The sequence below is a fragment of the Labeo rohita genome, chromosome 13, assembly GCF_022985175.1.
Source record: "Labeo rohita strain BAU-BD-2019 chromosome 13, IGBB_LRoh.1.0, whole genome shotgun sequence".
In the NCBI taxonomy this organism is placed as follows: Eukaryota; Metazoa; Chordata; class Actinopteri; order Cypriniformes; family Cyprinidae; genus Labeo; species Labeo rohita.
This window is the reverse complement of record NC_066881.1, coordinates 12,869,122-12,891,681: the sequence shown is the minus strand read 5'-3', so window position 1 is coordinate 12,891,681 and position 22,560 is coordinate 12,869,122. Positions and strand designations below refer to the sequence as shown.

The window sequence follows — 22,560 nt, the reverse complement described above, 5'->3', positions numbered from 1 at the left end:
TCTTCATGGAACATAATCCTTATTTAATATCCTAATGATTTTTGGCATAAAAGATAAATCTATCATTTTGACCCATACAATGTAAAATATAAATACACCTGTGATACTTATGACTGGTTTTGTGGTCCAGGGTCATATTTAGTATGAATGCACAAATATGATAGCTTAATCACAAAAAATACTGCAATTCCATTACTCTTATACATTTAATACATGTCTGCATTTATAATATAATAACATAATATAATATATCAATATGGATATCCTACATTTCTGCAACAGTACCATGGTGCAGTTAGTGTTACTACAGTAAATCCATGGTAAGTCATGACGATTTGTAGATTGAAAAGTCTTCAGACTGTTTTGTTGCGCAGAGTGTTTCCATTGTTTGTCAGCACTGTTTCACCTGTCTTTGAACTAGTTTTAATCACAGAGTCATTTGTGTTTGTCACTGAATTCAAGCGCTTCACAATAGATCTCACAGCACTGTTTTGTGCTCTTGTGACCGAGACTTATCAGCGAGTATACGCATCTGCTCTGCGCTACCATTTGAACATTGGGCCAAGCTGACAAATGGTCCATCTGGCGCGGCTCAAATGAGTAGCGCTGTTTCGTTCCACTTTTGGCGCATTATAACATTATATCGAACATTTATGGAACCCTTGTTATCATTTTATCGAAGAAAATTATATAGAGATAATTACCGTTATTGTTTTTAATCGCCCAGCCCTAGCTAACACCAGGTTGGCCAGTCTAGTAAACCGTTTAACCCACCTTGGCTAATCTTTGATCACGTTTGAGTCACATTTTTTAAAATATCACACTACTCTTCCACAGTGTAAACGAACCAAGCAACATGTCGTACGTCAAAGTCACGGTGGATAAACTACTCAAAGGCTACGACATCCGTCTCAGGCCTGACTTCGGAGGTAAAGGCGTAATATTGATTTAAAACCCTTTTCCATTCTCACTGATGGATGTGACCATTTTGATGGATCTTTGACTGTCATCAGGCGATGTTAGAGAGATTGTGGTGTCTGTTGGCTTTGCAGGTCCTCCGGTTGATGTCGTTATGAGTATCGACATCTCCAGTATCGACATGGTGTCGGAAGTGAACATGGTGAGTCCACACGCTACTCTGATTGTTTAATAAATGGTGGGCTATTAAGAAAGGGGACATCTCTGTCAACACAACCTATTAAGGCTACAGTGATAAATAAAGTGGGAGAATAGACTAGAGTCTGCTGTTGTAGTCCACTCAGGAAAGAGCTACAGGCTACTGTTTTCTCTCCTGCTTACATACAAGCACAGCTGACTGTAAAATTAGAGAGACATTGTGTTCATTTTGCATTATGATTGTTTTGGCATTGGAACTGGACTGACATAAGCCTTTACTCTGACTCAGCAAAGAAGGACAAAATAAGCATTTTTTTGAGGAACATGAGGAACATGCACTCAAGACCCCATATACGCACATCCACAGGTTGAAGTAGGTTGGAGAATTGGATGCTAAAACACAACAGTGATTTTAATGTCACCCTGGTGATTTTTATGTAGATAATCATGATGGTCAATGGATTGTAGGATGTGTAATTAGCTTAAATATTAAATATATTGGCCGAATCCAATGAGTATGCTGTACTACACAGCAGTGGTTTTCAACCTTTTTGACTTCTCTGGGTTCCTGCCATTGTGCAACACAATTATTACTAGTTTATTAACAGAACCTAAACACTAGATTTACTAAACAGGGCAAATTAGTGTGAGAGTGCAATGCCATAAAAGCGCAGATGGGAGTGGAAAATTTTGCTGGTGATCTACTTACAATGTGCAAATTAAAGAACACAGATGCAGTCATAATGACTAACGCAATCTACCAAGAGCAATGCAAATTATCGTAGGGTCACAAACAAGCAGAGCTGATGATAATCAGATGTGGGTAATCTACTAACAACACAGATGCAAAATGGGTTAAGATGTTTTTATGGGGGGGTGTTAAATAATGATGCAAATCTTAGTAAACCACCTTGCATGATTCATTTAAATACCGTCCTCCCATAAATTTGGTGTCTGAAAGGGAAAATTCTACAAATGCATATGCAATAGAGGGTTTGCAGTCCAAGTGGAGATACTTGGATGTAAACAACAGTATTGCATGGTTAATGCACTACTGAATATGTTGTTCTGCTAATTTATGCTGTCTAAACGGGAAAAAAAGAAGTGTGGAAGCTGCTAAATTATATAGAGAAAGACTTAGTAAGCAGGAAAGGGTGCAATATTTTGACAAACTAAAGTGAATAGGTGGTAAAGATACATATGAGCAGTATTAATTAAGATATTAGTCTAATATTTCACCTACCTGACCGGAAATGATAAGGATAAACATGAATGTTGATTCTTGCCCTGGAAATCCTGGTTTAGTTTGACCAACCACAAACGCCTTTTGTTCCTCAGACAGTTCCTCAGCACTATTCTCCTTGATTTGTTATAACTTTTGCCAGTCTGTATTACTCCAAATATTTTTTCCTGTCCAACCATACAGCCCAAAACATAATAATTGGCCATTTTCAGCAGCAATAATCAGCAAAATAGGCAAGTTTCATTCATTGATGTGTTGTGAAAACACACTATAAGGTTAGCCTATTCATTGCTAATGTTTCATTGCATGTCTTTAGTAAATCCTGATAGTAGTTTTAATTGCAAAAAGGGTTTGCACTAACACAATCTGTTAGTAAATCTGGCCCCAGGAGTGTTGATAAAAATAATTAACCACAATTAATTTATCATAAGATTCCGTAAGAGAAAAGATTCTACTTCGGTATGCTCTTTAGTTTAAGAAAAAAGAAGGGAAAAATTAAAAATTATTTCAATGTACATTACATATGGATTTCTTTGTGAATTAATTTTTTATATAATATAATTAATTAATCCTGTAATCTCTTTGGAAGTTTGCTGAAGGCCCTCAGTGGGCCCTTTCCCCTGTTTGAGAACCACTACCGTAGAGGACATGTGAGCTCCCTTTCGTTCTCCTGATGATGGCCCTTAACTGGAGATTAATGTCGATTATTCTTTTCAAAATGATAAAAAGAGTAACAGAGAATAACAGAAAAGTGTTTTTGAAATTAACCACTCTGAAGGCTGATGCACTCTGGGGGTATTCTAGGATAATTCAGGTCTAAGGTTGAGGTTGTCACTTTTGTTATGACAAGGTGTCACTTTGGCCATGCTGGAAAAAGCTTTTTTTGTGAATTATAGATAGTGGGTCTGAACAAAAGCCATTTCTGTGGTGGTTTGTCATACATTAATTATTTTAGCAAGTGGGAGGCCTTTCAGAGAGGACACATGATGGCGGGAGTTAGTGAGGCGCAGCAGAGAGATACTTAGCATTTGCAGCAGCTGCTTCAGGACTCACTGTTTCTACAAATTCTGTTTCTCTAGAAATATACTTTTATTTAAAATCTAAAATGATCAGTTTGAATGTATGGAGAGATACCACCTAGACCAGTTTATGTCAGTTTCATCCCTTGTGGCAAAGTCAGGGTCCAAGAAGAGTTTGAAATGAATGATGAGTTATGAGTTATAATGTAGAGTTGATCACATTCACTGTTGAAAGGGCAGAAGGGATCAAAGATCTGGTATATCTTAAAGTGTTCTTATGCACTTGTTTTGACATTCTTTATCTCATCAGTTTCTCGATCAATGGTGAATCTCACAAGAATTAATTTATATTTGTTTAGATGTGATGCGAGCAAAAGTCAAGTTTGGTGAGGTAGTTGCTGTCATTTTTGTAGACTATCTGCAGAGACTAGCACGAAAAGGTACAGCTTTTTAAAGGGATCATCAGATGCCCATTTTCCACAAGTTGATATGATTCTTTAGGGTCTTAATGAAAAGTCTAAAATATACTTTGGTTAAAAATTCTCAATGGTTGTGTAAAACAACACCCTTTTTACCTTGTCAAAATCAGCTCTGCAAAAATCATCTCATTCTCTTCGGGGCTGCTTTAAATGTTAATGAGCTCTGCTCGCCCCGCCCCTCTCTTCTCTCTGTGGAGCGACGAGCCTGTTTACTTTAGCCGCATTTAGCCGCGTTTAGCTGCTAAACTTGCTAACTAGCACATTATTAGGAAAGACGATCACAAAGATTCATAAAAAAACCTTATACTCACTTCTGCTGTAAGTGAAGCTTGATCACGACTGATTTGCGTGAACATAGACGGATATATGTAGATTGGGAGGCGCATTCCCTTCACAAACAAACGTAATCTACTGCATCTTCAGCAGATCAGATGTCGGGAGTAAATGACGACCACTATGTTCATTACTACATCCAGCAACACAACACCTCAATCGCTCAATTGGAGATATTCTTGTCTAACTTCCATCCCTGCTCCGGCATCGAAACAAAGAGGGCGGACTGTTACAGCTGATCTGAGGTAAAACGCTCATGTCAATCAACTATCGACAGGCATCTGAGAATGGCTCGATTTGAAAAAGGGGATATTATTTTTACAGATGAATTAAAAACCACTGCATGGATTTTTATCATTATAGGGTAGATTTGTACATACACTGCCAACACACATTAATGTTCAAACAACATGTAAAAGTGAACTTAGCATCCGATGAACCCTTTAAAGGGTTAATTCAGCCAAAAATGACAATTCTGTCATTAATTACTATTACATGTCATTTCAAATCCGTAAGACCTTCATTCATCTTCGGAACACAAATTAAGATATTTCTGATAAAATCTGATAGGTTTCTGATTCTGTAAAACAGTCTGTGACATTAGTGGTCCTTACAGGTTTGGAATGACATTTTTGGGTAAACTATACCTTAAAAAGCTACACCTTTTCATGCTAGTCTCTGCTGTCTACACAAATGACAGAAACTATCTCACCAAACTTGATTTGTTTTTGGGTGGACTATCCCTTTAATCAAGTTTTGTTGTGATTCAAAATAAGATTCAGCATCTATATGGTTAAATGTTTTAAAATCACTGGATCCACATACATCTAGAAATACATCAAGAAAACAATTTTAAAGCTTCAATTATATAGAAATAGAAACTGCAAGTTGACACTTTTTACAGTGTACCATATTCATTTTTAATTTACCGTATCGCTATCGCATATATTTGCAGATATTGGAAAATACCTAATTTTAGATTACCTAGATGCTCATTTAATCTGTAGAAACACTAATAATGTAGTAATACTATTTTTTTCTTTTTGAATATTATAATGTGAAGCCTGAATTGCTTGTAGCATTTAAAACAGTTTTTTCTAGTTTGTTTTTAATTGTAAGCAAGCAGGTAAGCAATTTAATAACAGTGATTTATTGATTGTCATCCATTAAATGAAAACAATTATCAGCGTATTGCTACCAGCCAGAATTTTAATATCAGTGCATCCCAAGTGCTTTTAGAAAATCAGATATTGAACACTATTTGCCTCTCTGCAAACTCTCTCATCCCATTTTCTCCTGTTTGTTTGCTTGAAATGAACACGCACATACACTCTGACATGATTTTCATAACACTTCATGATTGAAGTGTCAGATATCGACAGATGTGTTTTCTGTTTCTTTGCTTTTTATAGCTCAGAAAATCACAGGTTCAGAGAGCACTGCGAACCTTATCACAAGAACAGAAAGGTGATTTTGGCGGAGAAGTGAGAAAAAGCAGAATTTAAATAGCCAATTTGGAAACGGCGTTAAACTAAAAGATAATCTACTGCAGCTCCCATAAGAATATTGCAGAAGGTCAGCTGTTCTCAGTGCTGTCACAGCTTCATAGCCCGCTCTTGTACGCTCCTGCATTGATTGTTAATGTACACTGCTGGTTACCTCAGTTGCCCTCGCTCACCATGTCATGACTGCAGTGTGAGGATGTTAAGTTTGCAGTAAAAGATGTGAGAAGTGGACTCTCGGCTGCAGTGTGATGCTGGTGTTTTTACTAATAACTAGTGTGGCAAAATAGACTTTAGTTTTACTTGCCCGGTTCACATTCTAGGTCTTATTGTTACTGATTAATCAGAGTATTATATTCCAAAGGGGAAAAAAGGGTCTCCATAGTAATAAATATAATAGTTTAATCTAGGGCTGCAACGATTCCCCAATTCTGTTTGAGTATTCGATTTTTAAAAATCCTTGATTGCATATTGCCTGTGTCGAGTAATCGGCAAAATACCAAAAGTGGCGCATTCCACGTATTAAACCCATTTAAAAATCATGAAAAAGCATAATTCTATTTGGAGTTTATAAATGCTATGATTAAAAAAATATATATGCGATGCAGGTTTAATATGTGCGCTTTAATTACGTGCATGTAGGTTACGTGTGGGCGTCTCAGAGCGGCTCCATTCACAGTAAATGCTGCTACACAAACTGTTATCATTTACATGCGTAGAGCGTCTAAAACTCCAGCTCTGCATGATGTTGTGAGTTTGGGTTTATTATAACGTTCATCTGGGAACACAACGTGCACTATTTCATTAGTTTTGTAAGGTAAATCATTTATAGCCCTACACAAACACAGGAGAATACGCCATTATCTTTCTCAATATGCTAACTGTTCATCGTGATTTCAAAATAAAAGTTTAAACCCCTCACTCTGAGTTTACATGTTTTGATGTCCACATATTCAAGAAATTACAGTGGCTGTAGCTTTTGTATCATAGAGAAATGGCCAAATATTACAGATTAAGTGGATTTTATTGAGCCAAGTTTAAAGGGGTCATCGGATGCAAACTTTTTCATGTTGTTTGAACATTAATGTGTGTTGGCAGTGTATGTACAAATCTACCCTATAATGATAAAAATCCATGCAGTGGTTTTTAATTAATCTGTAAAAATAATATCCCCTTTTTCAAATCGAGCTGTTCTCAGATGCCTGTCGGTGTGCCATCACACCAGAGGCCGCTCCCACGATAGTTGATTGACATGAGCTCTTACCTCAGACCAGCTGTCACAGTCCAGTAACATTCCTTGTTTCAATGCCGGAGCAGGGATGTACGTTAGACAAGAATATCTCCAATTGAGCGATTGAGGTGTTGTGTTGCTGGATGTAATAATGAACATAGTGGTCATTTACGACATCTGAGCCGCTGAAGATGCAGTGGATTACATTTGTTTGTGAAGGGAATGCGCCTCCCGATCTACATATATCTGTCTATGTTCGTGTGAATCATTCATGATCCAGGAAGTTTAGCGGCTAAACGCGGCTAAAGTAAACAAGATCGTCATTCCACAGAGAGAAGAGGGGGCGGGGTGAGCAGAGCTCATTTGCATTTAAAGGTACAACCCCTTAGAATGAGATGATTTTTGCAGAGCTGATTTTGGCAAGGTAAAAAGGGTGTTGTTTTACAAAACCATTGAGAATTTTTAATCAAAGTATATTATAGACTTTTCATTAAGACCCTAAAGAATCATATCAACTTGTGGAAAATGGGCATCCGATGACCCCTTTAAACACTGATTAGATTGTGCAGTAAAGTGTGAAACAATCATTAGGCCGTTGGTGTCCTCTGTAGGCATTTATTATAATGCATAATGTACATTAGCTCTATTTATAATTCATTATGTATTTTAACAGTTTTGTTAAATAAAATCATATGATTTCTTGCTTTTGATACTTTATTTGAACTTTTTTTTTGAGCTTTTGATATTTTATTATTGCCTCATTGCTATTATATATGTTCTATTTTTATTACTACAAAAAATGAATTATAATTATCTGATTACTTGATTAATCATCAGAATAATCGAGAGATTACTCGATTACCAAAATAATCGTTAGTGACGGCCCTAGTTTCATCTTTCCTTTTCTTAAGTAACGTAGCAACTAATGCAACTAATTTTTTAAGGTCTTCAGAACATTCATATATTTTTGCTTTGAAATTTGAATGTTAGAGAAAACATGAAGGAATGTGAAATGTTGTTCTTTACAAACATTATGGGGAACGTAATGGTTCAGTAAAATGTTCCGGGAACAAAGTATAAATAATGCTTTGTACCACTGTTTTGAGAACGATTAAAGGAGACAAACAAAAATTTACAGATAATGTACTCACCCCCTTGACATCCAAGATATTCATGTCTTTCTTCAGTCGTAAAGAAATTATGTTTTTTGAGGAAAATATTTCAGCATTTTTTTTCACATGGTGGACTTCTATGGTGCCCAAGTTTGAACTTCCAAAATGAAGTTTAAATGCGGCTTTAAACGATCCCAGCCAAGAGAAGGGTCTTATCTAGCGAAATGACTGGTTATTTTTATTAAAAAAATACAATTTATAGACTTTTTGATGTCAAACGGTCGTCTTGTCTTACTCTACCTGAGCTTTTTTCCGGTTCATGTCGGTTTAGGGTATGTCGAAAAACTCCCATCTCATGTTCTCCCTCAGCTTTAAAATCATCCTATATTGCTGTTTTACTTTTTTGTTAAGGGTGTTTGATCTTCTTTACATGTTTACATTGTAAAGACTGGGTCAGTACCTCTGCAGCGATGTAGGATGATTTTGAAATTATTCTTGAAGTTGAGGGAGAAAATATGATGGGAGTTTTTTTTTCATAAAAATAACAGATCGTTTCACTTCTTTCTCGGCTGGGATAGTTTACAACCACATTTGGGATTGTTAGAAGCCGCATTTAAACTACATTTTAGAAATTCAAACTTGGGGCACCATATCAGTCCACTATATGGAGAAAAGTCCTGAAATGTTTTCTTCCAAAAAACAATCTTTTTTTTACGACTGAAGAAAGAAAGACATGAACATCTTGGATGACAAGGGGATGAGTACATTATCTGTAAATTTAGCTTTTTATCTGTAAATTCCAGTCTTTTTAGTTAAATTTTATGTTAATTCTATTATGACAGCACCCTGAAGATTTGAGCATGGTAATGGACATAACAATATTAATGTATTTGGTCTTGGCGGAATAGATCTGCTACAGTGCTGCTGCTGAACTGTTGGTTATTGCAGTAGTTGTAGATTATTGCTGCTGCAGGCAAGTAGAGGAACTTGCTATTGCCAGTGCATACAGCAATACGGTGCTGTGAGTATTTAAGACATACTGCTCGTCGGTGCTGGTAGCCTTGTGGGCAGTGCACCGACATATAGCAGCATTGTGCTCTGGGCGTTCCGAGTTCGAGTCCCGGCTCGTGGACCTTTCCCAATCCTGCCCGCCCTCTCTCTCCCACTTCACTTCCTGTCACTTCTCTACTTTCCTGTCATATTTAAAAAAACCTGAAAACGACATACTGCTCTTGCACAAATAGCATATAAAATAAACTGTCGCAGATCTATACAGGTGGAGCTGGGGAGGTGGAGGTTTTTCTCAGAGGTACTCTGAAAGCAACTGTGAAAGGAACTGTGAAATGCTCTAGTGAATGCTAACCAGCATTTAAATGTAAAGCAGTAAGCACATTGGCTTCGTATATAACACGAACCAATCAGCTTATGCCAAGTCGTGCTGTGCCAGTCGTGGCTTATGCCAATGCTGTGAATATCATCAGTTTACATTAAGGACCCATCAGACTGTGCCATCTAGAGTTTGGCTCTAAAATTGGAATTTTCATATTTAATTCAGTGTGCTATTTGCCATTTCTTTGTAATAATTTGTAAAATGAACTAGCAATTTCTGAGTGAAAATTGTTTCTAAGCCTTTTTCTCGTGTTTTTTCTCAACTTAATGTGTTTTCCGAACTGATAATGTAACATTAAACATATGAAAATGTTTTTAAAATGCACATGGCGCCAGAGTTTCTGCCTTTTTGCAGTAACTCACCTGTCATAGGAATTTTGTCCACAAAATAATTATTTCACACACAGTATTTTAACTTAAGTGCTTTAATGTCACTAGAATTTCTTAAGTTTATTGCTGCAACAACAGCACAGCTTAACCCTGCGTACATTTTTATATTTAGTTGTATTGAAAATGTTTCAGTTTAAATTATATGTATTATTAGGGTTGGGAATTGTTTGAATTTTATTGATTCCAATTCCAATAACATAAAAAAGTCAAGAAAAAATTAGGTCAAACATTTTTATTCTGTATTTTTACAAAGCTTTCTGTTGCAGCTGAATAACATGAGAAAAAATCAGCAGCCTACAGAACATTTACGACTAAAAATAATTTTTGTCTATTTTTTTAACAAAAAATACCATAAATTTCAAACATTAAATTGTTAAAGACAAGTAAACAGTCAGTAATAAAATAGGAACAAGAAAATAAATGAGCAATAGCATAAATACATACAACTGAACAAATTACAGTCTTGTCTAATACCCAAATAGAGCCAGTTCTTGATACCTAACCCTACCTATTATGCCCCATTTTACAATATATAAACTAATTCTCATGTCTACCTAAAATATGTCTGTGAAGTTTCATCTCAAAATACCCCAAAGATCTTTTATTGTATCATTTTGAAAATACCTATTTTGAGCGGAAGCAGAAACACGTTCATGTCCCTTTAAATGCAAATGAGCTGCTGCTCCCCTGCCCCCTTTTCAGAACAGATCTGTGAATTTACAGCTCGTACCTCAGATACTCTGCTAAAAAACATCTGTTTGGTTTTGATGTCTGTCGTGCTGAAATCATGCATTTTAAAGCCATATCAGTTGAAATTTTTGATATACGGTTTTCTAAGCGCACAAATCCAAAGCACTAAACTAAACTTCACTAAACTTCTCTTTCATGTTTTATTGTGCTTAAACTGTCAAATACACACAGGTTCATGTTAAAAACACACAGGAGTTACAAAAAAATCGGTTATGTCTGTGAAGGTAAACAGCTGAGAAAAAGAAATTACATGTTTATATTTGATTTGTGTGGCAGCGTAATATACTGTAAATAAATTAATAAATCCACTGCTTTCTTGTCTCCTCTGAGGCTGGGATTGTAAATAGTGTTCTGTGCTCATCTGTGCAGCAAACAACAGAACACTTAGCATACTTTGCTTGAACTTTCACCATGGCGTTAGAAGGTGGCGCCATGGGTGGAAATGTGCAGATTAAGTAGCGGTAATATTATAAGCTTCTACCACGTCCAGTGGCGGCTTTTTTTTCACATGCTTGCAGAGAAGTTACTGAGTTGTCCTTTTTCACATTTTCTGGGTTGGTAGATGCACTGGGGACCAGATTATAGCACTTAAACATGGAAAAAGTCTGGTTTTCATGATAAGTCACCCTTAATTATTTTAGTCAATCTTTTTTGACACATTTTAACATGGATTTCTATGAAGACCACAACACAAGTCAGTGTGAATTCAGACGTTTTTTTAGATGATTGTTTTTTTTTAATTAATTGAACGATATCCACCCTTTTCCTGAGTAGCCAATAGACACCGCCATGATGGATTCCCAAATGGAAGTTAGAATCGATCATGGCGGCATTCAAAAGGTTGGATATCGTTCAATTAAAGTGCTCCTATTATGCCATTTTAAAGGTTGCTAATATTGTTTTATGAGTCTCCTAAAACAGGTTTACATGTATGCAAGGTCAAAAAACACTTCAGTTTTCTCCAAAAATAGATTTAATTTTACCTCATTTCTAAATGATTAGTAAACGACTCGTGCGAAGCAGTTCAGAGAATCAGTCTCTCTAAATCCCTCGTTTCCGTGAGGCTGCACTGCTGTGATTGGTCAGATAGCGCAGTCCTTTATGATTGGTTTACCACGTACAGCGTGTGCCCTGGAGACTTGTCAATACATAGGAAAGATGGCATTGATTTTTACCTTACCAGTTCGAGCTGGAGTTTGATGATGAAACGGTTGAAGTGACTGATGGACAAGTTAGCATGGACTACCGTGGAAAGTGCTCGCTTACAGTGGGTATGGAAAGTATTCAGACCCCCTTAAATTTTTCACTCTGTTATATTGCAGCCATTTGCTAAAATCATTTAAGTTCATTTTTTTCCTCATTAATGTACACACAACACCCCATATTGACAGAAAAACACAGAAAAGGAGGAATGGCAGAGGATCCCCAAATCCAGGTGTGAAAAACTTGTTGCATCTTTCCCAAAAAGACTCATGGCTGTATTAGATCAAAAGGGTGCTTCTACTAAATACTGAGCAAAGGGTCTGAATACTTAGGGCCATGTGATATTTCAGTTTTTCTTTTTTAATAAATCTGCAAAAATGTCAACAATTCTGTGTTTTTCTGTCAATATGGGGTGCTGTGTGTACATTAATGAGGAAAAAAAATGAACTTAAATGATTTTAGCAATGGCTGCAATATAACAAAAAGTGAAAAATTTAAGGGGGTCTGAATACTTTCCGTATCCACTGTATGTAAGCGAACCGGGCACACCTCTATGTTGTAAACTTCAACATTGTATAATGCATTAAGTGGCTTTCACACCGAAGGCGGAAAGCGCTGCACTGGTCGTTGGGTTCAGTGCAGCCCTTCAGAGTGTAGCAACAAAAGTTCAACTAATTTGAAAATACAATCATTGTAGATTCATCTTTTGAAAGTGAATATAAAACAAATTTACTCTCACAGTGTAGGATACAGCGTCGTCTTGACATGACGTAAACCACATGGGAATTTTACTGTTTATGGGTGGGCAAGTTGTTTGTGATGTAGAACGTGGGCGGACATTATGCAAATGTGTTACTTAGTGACGTATGGCCGTAACAGAAAAAGATTCGAATTCCTGACGACTCGTTCAGGCAAATGTGAGCCGACTCTTTTTTTTGATAGACAATAATTTTATTTATAGCGCACTGTCGGCTTCACAACTTTGCGGATAGTTTATGTTCACATACAGCTACATGACACACTACATGAAAGATAATATTTGAAAAGGCATAATAGGAGCACTTTAATAAAAAAAGTAGTCGATTAAAAAACGTCTGAATTCACATTGATTATAATGCTGCAGCAACCTGCGTCAAACCAAAGCAGATTGTTTTGCAGTGATTTTCTTTCCAGCTGTCCTTGTCCTCAGTCTCATAGTTTTTTCTTTTTTCTTCTTTTTTTTTCCATTTTTTCTTCTTTTATTCGCTACTTTTAATCCTGTTGTGTTCCTCTCAAGTGAGTATCTCTCTCAGCCTCTATTCTTCTGTTCCTCTGTGATGTCTTCAGTGTGATGGGCACAGTGAAATGAGTTCATTTTAGACCGCACTGTCAGATAGGGCTGTGATACAGTAAGTGTGGCCTCCATACCGTGTATATGTGTACGATGTTGTGTTTCCTTTAGCATTTGTGATTGTGTTTTTGTTTGTGTGTGTATCTGTCAGAGTGCTCTGTGAAGAAGTTGAGGTGCTGGAGTGATGATTTTAAGCGGTTGTCAGGGGCAACAGCTGCTTCTAATAATAGAAGCTGAAGGAGGCATTTGTCCTAAGCGAACCTGAGGCACACCCATCCTCTCTCTCTTTCACATTTCTCTCGCTTTCTGTCTCGCTTTTTTGCTTTCTCTGGTTTTCTACCGCACTCACGTAAATACACTCAGATGTTGTCATCTTCATGGGGCTGTGCCCTTCCCATCTGAAGAGTATTTTTGCATTTTATTAAAACGGTGATATTATGAGAAATATCATTTCCTTGATCTTTTGATATTAAAATGTATGTGAGAATTGCTTTATAACCTATTTACACAGAAATATAGAATAGTAATAATTACAGTAGTAACTAATGTATTATACATCATAATTGGTGTAAGAATACTGAACAAAAATCACAATTTCCACAAAAAATATTAAGCAGTTTTTCAACAGTTTTCAATACTGATAATAAGAAATCAGCATATAAGAATAATTTCTGAAAAATCATGTTTTGCTCTTTTAGTGTTTGTGCTGTATTTGATCACAAGGAGAAAGTATCACAGATACTATTATTCCTAACACCAAGTGTGTACAAAACTGCATGTTACATCTGTCCCTCCTGAAGGATCCCAAAGTTCTTGTTGCTTGTTAATTTTAACAAGATCTCAGTCATCTTAGTAGCAAGATTCAGTTTAAGGGACATGGATACATGCAGTACATCGTCTCAGAATAAAAAATGTTTTTAGGATCTTTTTTTTCCCCAAAGGCATGTTATGAAGTGATTGCATAGGCAGTTTTAAATCTGCAAACTGTGCTGGATGATGTGCGTGCGCTCTGTGAGAAGAATCTTAACAGAGACTTTGCGGTACAGATGAGTGTGGAGAAGTAGTAGTGCTGGGACAGGACTTACCTGCACCCCTGCAGGGCAACTGAAACATCTGAAGTGCTTTTAGTACATTACACAACTAGAGAATACTAATTTTATCAAAATTATTTTCATTTTTAATCACCACCACTGTTCCTTTTATGTGTTTAATGAAAGATGTTGCATATTCCCTGGGTTAATATTGATAGGATCAAATTTTACTGCATTGCAGCAAACAATGTACTAAACGTAGGAACATGACGGATACTGCCCTAAATCACAAGAATGTATATATAAATCTGTTGCACTATTCAAATGCTTATGATAAAATGAAAATCAGAGAAATTAAATTGCTTAAAAAACATTTATTCAGTCGGTAATAATGTATTTTACATTTTTTTTATTTTTAGCCACAACAGGACAGATAGTCTAATTTGTTCTGTTATATTTTTACACAGTTTGTATCTAACAACTGTAGGGCAGTAAAGTGCACATGGCATTTAGCACCGATTTCATGCTTTTCAGTTGAACCTGGAACTGCGAGAGATGGAACTGTCCTGTTTCCATCACAGCAATAATGTCAACATGGACAGGTACAAAGAAAATATTTAATATTAAAAAAAAAAAAAAAAAAAGTTTTTCATGATTGTTTCTAAACTTCCACTGTATGATTATTTGTTATGATAGGGATGCAGCTGCTTCTCACAAAGTTTAACATGCGTTTATTTACATCCGCATAATTTCACCAATATTTCACCAAAATAAAAGCTTGAGGATATGAAATGTTGTAAGAGGGGAGGTTGAATGTTAGAAAGTGAAAAGTATTATAAGTATTATTATTATAAGTATATTAGTATTATAACTTTCAGAGTAAAAAAAAAAAAAAAAAAGAAAGAAATCAAATTTTTGTCACCAGTGTCAATATCACAAAAACTAATATTAGCCTAAATGAAGAAAAAAACAAACTGAAGCTCACTGAAGACAAAGTAAGTAGTCAGTGAATAAATAAGAATAAGAAACTAATTACAAGCAATAGGACAAAAAAACTACAGTAGAACAAATACATAAGAAATGCTACATGCATTGTAAAATAAAATATTCGTCATTGTGTAAATTAAATGTATGCGTCATTCCACAAAATCGGTGCCTTTTGCGTCCCTAAGAAATAATTAAACAGATTTCATATAACAACAAATATATGTGCAATTTAAAAACATAACAATACTATGTATTCTTTCATCAATATTACAACAAAAAGGTCAATTAAATATTATTTTAAATAATTTAAATAGCATTTATGTTGGTAAGGTTTTTGGCTTGTCCCTCAGTATGATTTTTCTTTTTCAGCAGGACTTTTAATTTGCAAAACCAAGGCAGAATAGTTTAAAAATCACATTTGCATATATGTTAAGCAATATTCTTGGCATAAGTATCCATTTTTCCTATAAAAAATAAACCTGTTTTTAAAGAGTGTGTAAAATTCATTTTTTTAATAAAAAAAAAAAAAAAAAAAAAAACATTTTAATGGTCACCCTTGGTATAGTTCTAATTAAATTATAGTATTTAGGGTTGACAAAAGTACCAAAACATGAGGTGTAGAAAAATAGTCATAAAATAATCAATTACATAGCCTGAGATGGCACAATAGAATTTCCTGTTACTTTAAGGTGTCTTCATTTCATGGATATTCAAAAAATATTGATTAAACGTATTTTATTTTATTTTTTTTAGTTTTTCCAAGTGGAAAAGGCACTGATTTTGTGGAATGAGCCATACAGAGTTCTGGCATGAAACTCTAGATGGCGCAATCCCAATAGGTCTAACTCAATCTGACCTAATGACATCATTATCACATGGCACAGCTAATTGGTTCTCTCCAGTATCAGTAGCCAATGAGCTCACTGCTCAACATTCAAATATATGACTAGTGCTAGCTGTAAACAGTTTGCTCTGAAACCCTCCACCTTCCCCAGCTTCACCTGTATAGATCTGCTACAAGGTGATTCATGTATGCTGTTGGGGTTATTCATATATGTTAGCAGCATGTTGTGGATGTATTGGCAGTAGCAAGTCTCAGCAGCAGCAGCGTCGCAGAACTATTCTGCCAAGACCAAATACATTTACACTGTCATGTACATTACCATGCCAATCCCTCCGAAGATATAAGATTTTCTCATGTTTTCATGTTTTTGATTAACATGAATGACAGACAGCAGGAATATTAGACTGCTGTCACTTTAAGAGCTACCTGGAACCAATATACTGTTTTTGCATCAAAGAACCATAAATATGCAAACTTGTCAATTAAAATAATAACATCATAACTTACAATCTCAACTTCAATGACTGCATTAGCTTCTATCTGTCAATCTAAAATGTGACTTAAAACAGACACAGACTGATGCTGTGATTGTTTTATAGAGGTTTGTAAGTGTCTGTGAGAGACAGAGCGAATCCACTCTGTCTGTTTAACCTTCACTCTCATTTATCATGTTGGTTTAATGGGATCTCAACTTAATTTGTTTCACCACTTATTCAGCTGAGAAACGTGGCGACTGGGGGATGGAGTTCAATCAGAAGCTTCTGTACAAATGTGACTGCGTTTTTAGTCTAACCTTTGACTTTACAGTTAGTCCCAACACATTTGGGATCTTAAGAGACTCTTTCGTTTTCACAGCAAACCTAAATGAAGTGCACAGTCATGTAAGTGGCAATTACTGAGAGCGGAGAAGCGTTTGAAATATGGATGTACGGTTGGAACGGGATCTCATTTAGCTTTGTTTAAGTTGGTTATTTCACTGACTTATATTATTGTTGATCATAAAGAACCAGGACCTCTTTGTTATTATAATTGTGTTGTTTTGTCTGCAAAGCAGAACTTGTCATCTTGGATGATGCTTTGTGCTTTTACACATCTGGAGGCAATGGCTGTATGACCTTCAGCTGAGAAAAACTGGGTTAGCGAGGTTTTGGCTGAGGGGAAGGAAAGCTTAGCCCTCGAGTTGGTTGCCATCCACTTAGATATGTCAGAGAAGGATGCACATGTCCTCCCTGAGACTGCAAATGGGGACTGAAAAGGGGAGCGAGATGGACAGAAGTGATACATTTTAGTGCATATGTTTTTGTTTGCATATGCTAATGCACATTTTCACTGTTAAAACCACTAGAAACCCGTTCAATTTTCATTTAGCTTTTTTTATTTTTGTACATGCACATTTTTGACTTTAAAGTAGTGCCTAAAAGTAATAAAAATGAATTTCATTGCATTAAATTCAAACCACATTAAACATTCCACATAAAACAAAACGACTCTAGAGCTTTTATGACAAAAAACTTTGATTTTTGGTATTGGGGTGATTTGTAGTTGATGTATGAAGTCAGTATGGATTTATGAAGGGGCAAGTTCATAACATTTCATATGTCTATAATATAGATCAGTGAGCAGAAAACAAATCTGTGTTGAATTACAATGAATAAATGCCACTTGTTTTAAAGTTTTATATCAAATGCACTTTGACCAATACTTTCGAATGGGTGAAATGAACCGTTTTTGCGTTTGTTTTTCAGGACTATACCATCACCATGTATTTCCAGCAGTCTTGGCGTGATAAGCGTCTGTCCTACACAGGGATTCCTCTCAATCTTACTTTGGATAACCGAGTGGCTGATCAACTCTGGGTGCCCGATACTTACTTCATAAATGACAAGAAATCTTTTGTCCACGGGGTCACAGTGAAGAACCGCATGATTCGGCTGCATCCTGATGGGACTGTGCTCTACGGCCTGAGGTCAGTGATTTTGTGTTTGTGCATCTTTCTTTTTTTTGTGTTGCATCTTCTCTCTCTCATGCATTAGATTAATGTTTGGATTCTTTTATGCGTGCGTATCTTTACATTTGTCTTTGTCTGCATGATGTGTATGCTGTATTTTTGGCTGACCCTATTCCCTTGGCTGTCCTGATGGTGCTTTTTTAGAATTTAAAGCCCAGTGAGAGATGTGTATCCTGTCTCAGTCAGGGAATATAGGTTCTGTTTACCAAAGAAAGATGAGTCTGTGTCTGCCCTGACTGAACCAGGCTATTCTGTTAGCATCCTATTCATCTCAATGGCAGTTGCTTGGCTGGTGCAGAAGCCCTCTGGAAGAACACAATTTGGAGTTTTCAATCTTTGCTCAGGGGAACACAGATCTTTTTGAGCCAGTTGCCTAAGGCTGCGTTTACACTGCAAGTCTTAATGCACATATCCGATATTTGACCATATCAGATTTTTTTGGCCCGCCTGTTTACATTCACTTTAGACAAGCCTCGAATCCGATATCCATGTTTACACTAATCTCCCGCATAAAATCATTCCACTGGCTTTCATGACAATGAGCGCAACAACTGACCCTCGAATTCTGGATGAACCGTCTGCAGAGCGCATAAAGTCGTGTTCGATTTGAACAGATCAATCAGCATCTGACTTAAAGCAGTGTAGCTAGCCTATGCCATCAATAAAGTAGGCTACCGCAAGAGTGATTCGTGGGTTACGGTCATTGCAGTTTCACTGCACAAGCTTTGATGATGACAGCTAATTCACGATTTACCATACTCACTGTATTTCATCTCGTGCTTTAATAGGGTTACAAACTCTTTTCTTGTTATGTTAATGCTATAGCGTACCGTGTCATTTTTATCAGAATCATCTACCCTCCTTGTTGAACATGTTCGTTCAAAAGTGAAAGTAAAATTGAAAATAATAGCATGCATACGATAGCCAGGCAGGAGTGGTGAAACCAAGTTCATGCATGTTTAGACGTAGGTTGGATGTCCAGATAGTGGATATGCATCTGATTTAAAAACATATTTGGAAACGGCTCAGATCGGATGCGAAAAAATCGGATCTCATGCGGATTTTTGTGTTTACACATGTGCATCAAATTCCGATCTGTGTCAGATGTGGCCAAAAAATCAGATTTTTTTCTGCCAGTGTAAACGTGTGTTCACACTTGTCATGTTTAGTTCGATTAAAACGAACTCTGGTGCGATTGCTCTGTTAGTGCGGTTCATTTGAGTAAGTATGTATTCACACCAGGAAAGTCCACTAGTTCACATTGTATTTGGTCCAGACCAACTACAATGTTGATTTTATTTATTATTTTTTTGGTACGGCTCGCTTTCACATTGCCCTTTTTGCAAGTGAACCAGAAACTGTAAACAAAACCACACATGTGCTTAGGGTCATACATTCATTGGCTCATTCATTCAACCGTACCAGAGTTTGTTTGGAACTGGACCGAGACCACCTCTTCAGCTGGGTCTTGGTTGTTTGGTCCGCACCCGAGTGCAATTGCTGTATTGTGTATTAACACCAGCCTAAAAGATCCACACCAAGGGGAGAAACGAACTTGAGTTTGATTCAATTGAACCAAACAAGATGGGTGTGAACACACCCTAAGTGTGAACGCTGCGCACCAAACTTCCAAACGAACTCTGCTGCGGTTTGAATGAAATATGAATGCAACACAGATCAAATACTTCTAAACGAACCAAAAATAGGAAGTAATGACAAGATGTGACGCTATGCGACATGATAGCACGGGGTGAGGCAATGAGGAGGTAAAGTGCCTTTTATGAGCTCTTTGTGAGTTTGCAGGTGGGAAAAATAAAATCATATATGCACACAACAATGAGCGCGCTTAGTCCAGGAGATGGCATAAGGTGTAGGGCCCTTAATTTCTTTTTTTATTAATTCACCATTTGTAAACTGATGTTAACTGTTCTTTTTTTTAGAAATATCAACAGCATTTGTATTAAAACTATATTCACTGAATGCAATCAAAAAAATTTAATTGAGAGCTCGTGAATCGAAATCGGATACCCAGCCCTGGCTCAAAGTCTGGATCTATACCCTGGATTGGATTTGTCTAAATCATTTATCATAAATACTTCAATAATTATAGGTAAATAATATAATAGTGTGATAGTTAATTAAGCATAAACAAATATGTAAGAGAACAGAAAATGTAAATCGTGTAAATTATGTATACTGTTGTTCAAAAGTTCAGGGTTTTTAATGTTTTTGAAAGAAATTAGAAAAATATAGTAAAACAGTATTACAGTAATATTGTAAAATATTATTATTTTTAAAACAATTGTTTTATATGTTCATATTTTAAAATGTAATATATTCTTGTGATGGCAATTTTCAGCATTATTACTCCAGTCTACCATAATCCCTCAGAAATTATTCTAATATGTTGATAATATGCACCCGAGCTGTGCTCCTTAAAATTTTTTGCGGAAGCCATAATAATTTTTTCAAGATTCACTAATGAATAAATTTTTTCCTTTTTTTTTTTTTTTTTTTTTTTTTTTTTTTTTTAAGAAAAAATTGATATCTTATGCAATTTTGCTTCTCAAACTTCTATTACGGGAAAAAAGTGTATCAGTTCTGGTATGTTAAAGACTTTCTAAAAGAGAAATAAATTTCACTAGTCATTGTTAAATATGCCAAAACACAAAAAATAAAATAAAAATCTTGATTAATATTATTCTGCAGAGGGAAAGCTGCAGTCCAATCTTTCTTTCCCTACATAGTGCAGAGTTAGATGTGCAGGTTTTATCTGACCGATATTCCCTCCCTCTCCATCTTGCTCAATACTGTATAATTTATATCTAATGTACTATGCCTGAGAGGTATGGACATGTGCTGCTCTATAGCAGTGTGCACCTATGAGTGTGTGTCTATAAATATATGTGATAACTGATTCTATAACCATCTCTCTGTGGCACTCAGTAAAACAGTACAGTATAATAAGGTAAAAATAAAGTGTAGGGGTGGAAGCATATGTATTTCATAGTGTGTCTTTTGTGGATGTCAGGAAAAAGTGCTTTTATGCCAAAACCGTATACCATCCGGGACTGCAGAATGAAGAAGCAATTCCATCATAAGTTGTCTAAAAGTGCAGCAGTCACGCACTGAAGGGCCACCACGTGTGTGTTTCCGTGTTAATTAAAGCTCAGCGTAATTAAGATCCAGCCAGAGGCATTTCAAAGAGGGGCTGCAGACATGACTGAGACGGCGTTAAGGCAATTACACAGGAGAGGAATAAAGAGGGATGAAACACGAGAGTGGTATAAGGAACGCAGTGTTTCTGCAGTGTGAGAGAACATTTCAATGACATGTAAATAGACAATAAGCAAACATTAGTGTGTATTATCAGCCAATTACTTGCATCTATTTCTCTTAACGTGGATTGATTGGGAGATGATTACATTTGTTATTTTGTTATACCAAGAAGTACACGTGCTTGTCAAATCAATATTAGTTCAGCTTGAATTAAAGTTCTGCAAAGCTTTCCTGAGCAGCCAATGCTTTGAATATAAATCTCATTACAGGTGGAAGCAGGTGGCTGTAACACCATCTGCTCTGAAATGTACAGCTTAAATGTTTCACTTGCCTCCTCTGACATCTGGACAAAGTTCACATTTTCTAGAATAATAGATGTGTGTTTGATCAGTCAAACTTACATTGTTAGGGTCTGTAGAGCCACTAAGCAATTGTTTGATTGTAAAATTGTTTTGTTTTTCATCTCATATTTGTAGGATAACTACCACAGCTGCATGTATGATGGATTTGCGCAGATACCCACTGGATGAGCAGAACTGCACACTGGAGATTGAAAGTTGTAAGTGCTGTTTGTTGTTTAACTTTTAACAACCATGAATAAGTTGGCTTGATTGTATAATCGCAATGTTTTTGTATAATCACAAGGAATATTCAAAAACAGTCGCAAAGTCGTGTGGTTGGAACTACAGCTCTGTGACCAGTGATGAGAAGCAGTTTGTAGCTACTACTACATGGGTGTACTATAGAACATTCTTTTGTGTAAAATAAGCAAGCTAATATGCTGTACAATCTACACAGATTTCATTTTAAATCTTGTAGTTTGTCAAGAAAATGAAAGCTTTGTTTTTGAAGGGTGTGCATGGGCAAATACAGTATGTTCTACTAAACCGAGGGGAACCTCAGTATGATGTAAGAGGAACCTGTGATTGAATCAAACATCTGAAAATAAAGCAAAACAGCAGAGAACAAAAATAGCAAAGTAGTTCCTCCGATGTCATGTTTGTTATTTACAGTGAAGATCAAAATTTCAAGGTGACTGCTTAGTCTTATTTGAAGTTATCCTAACTGGAAAAGAAGGGCAGTTTTAAGCAGATTTCTGTATTCTGAAGCACAATACAAAAAACTTAAATTAGATATTTGAAAAATAACAAAATTAGAAAAGTTACTGGTGTTAGTCTGGCACCTGGTGCTAATTTCATTAATTATATGACAAACCCTATTAACTTGCAGCATTCCTCCAATTTTCACTGAGATTGCAAGATGGCGGGCCGCTCTAAGGTGACTGAAACCCTGCAAAAGGAAGTTGTCCAGATG

General features: G+C 36.2%; 1 protein-coding gene across 5 annotated transcripts in view; it reads left to right on the top strand.

The window, feature by feature from the left end:
• gabrb1 (gamma-aminobutyric acid type A receptor subunit beta1) overlaps positions 1-22,560 on the top strand; it is a 40,184-nt gene that overhangs the window by 1,756 nt on the left and 15,868 nt on the right. For all 5 annotated transcript variants that reach the window (XR_007828947.1, XR_007828948.1, XM_051126017.1 and 2 more), the window contains exons 2-5: positions 838-929; positions 1,053-1,120; positions 17,705-17,925; positions 21,723-21,805. Coding sequence is in view for 3 of the 5 variants with exons in the window: in XM_051126017.1 (XP_050981974.1) it covers positions 838-929; positions 1,053-1,120; positions 17,705-17,925; positions 21,723-21,805 (464 nt within the window). In the remaining 2 variants the exon portion in view is untranslated. The remainder of the gene's footprint in view (positions 1-837; positions 930-1,052; positions 1,121-17,704; positions 17,926-21,722; positions 21,806-22,560) is intronic.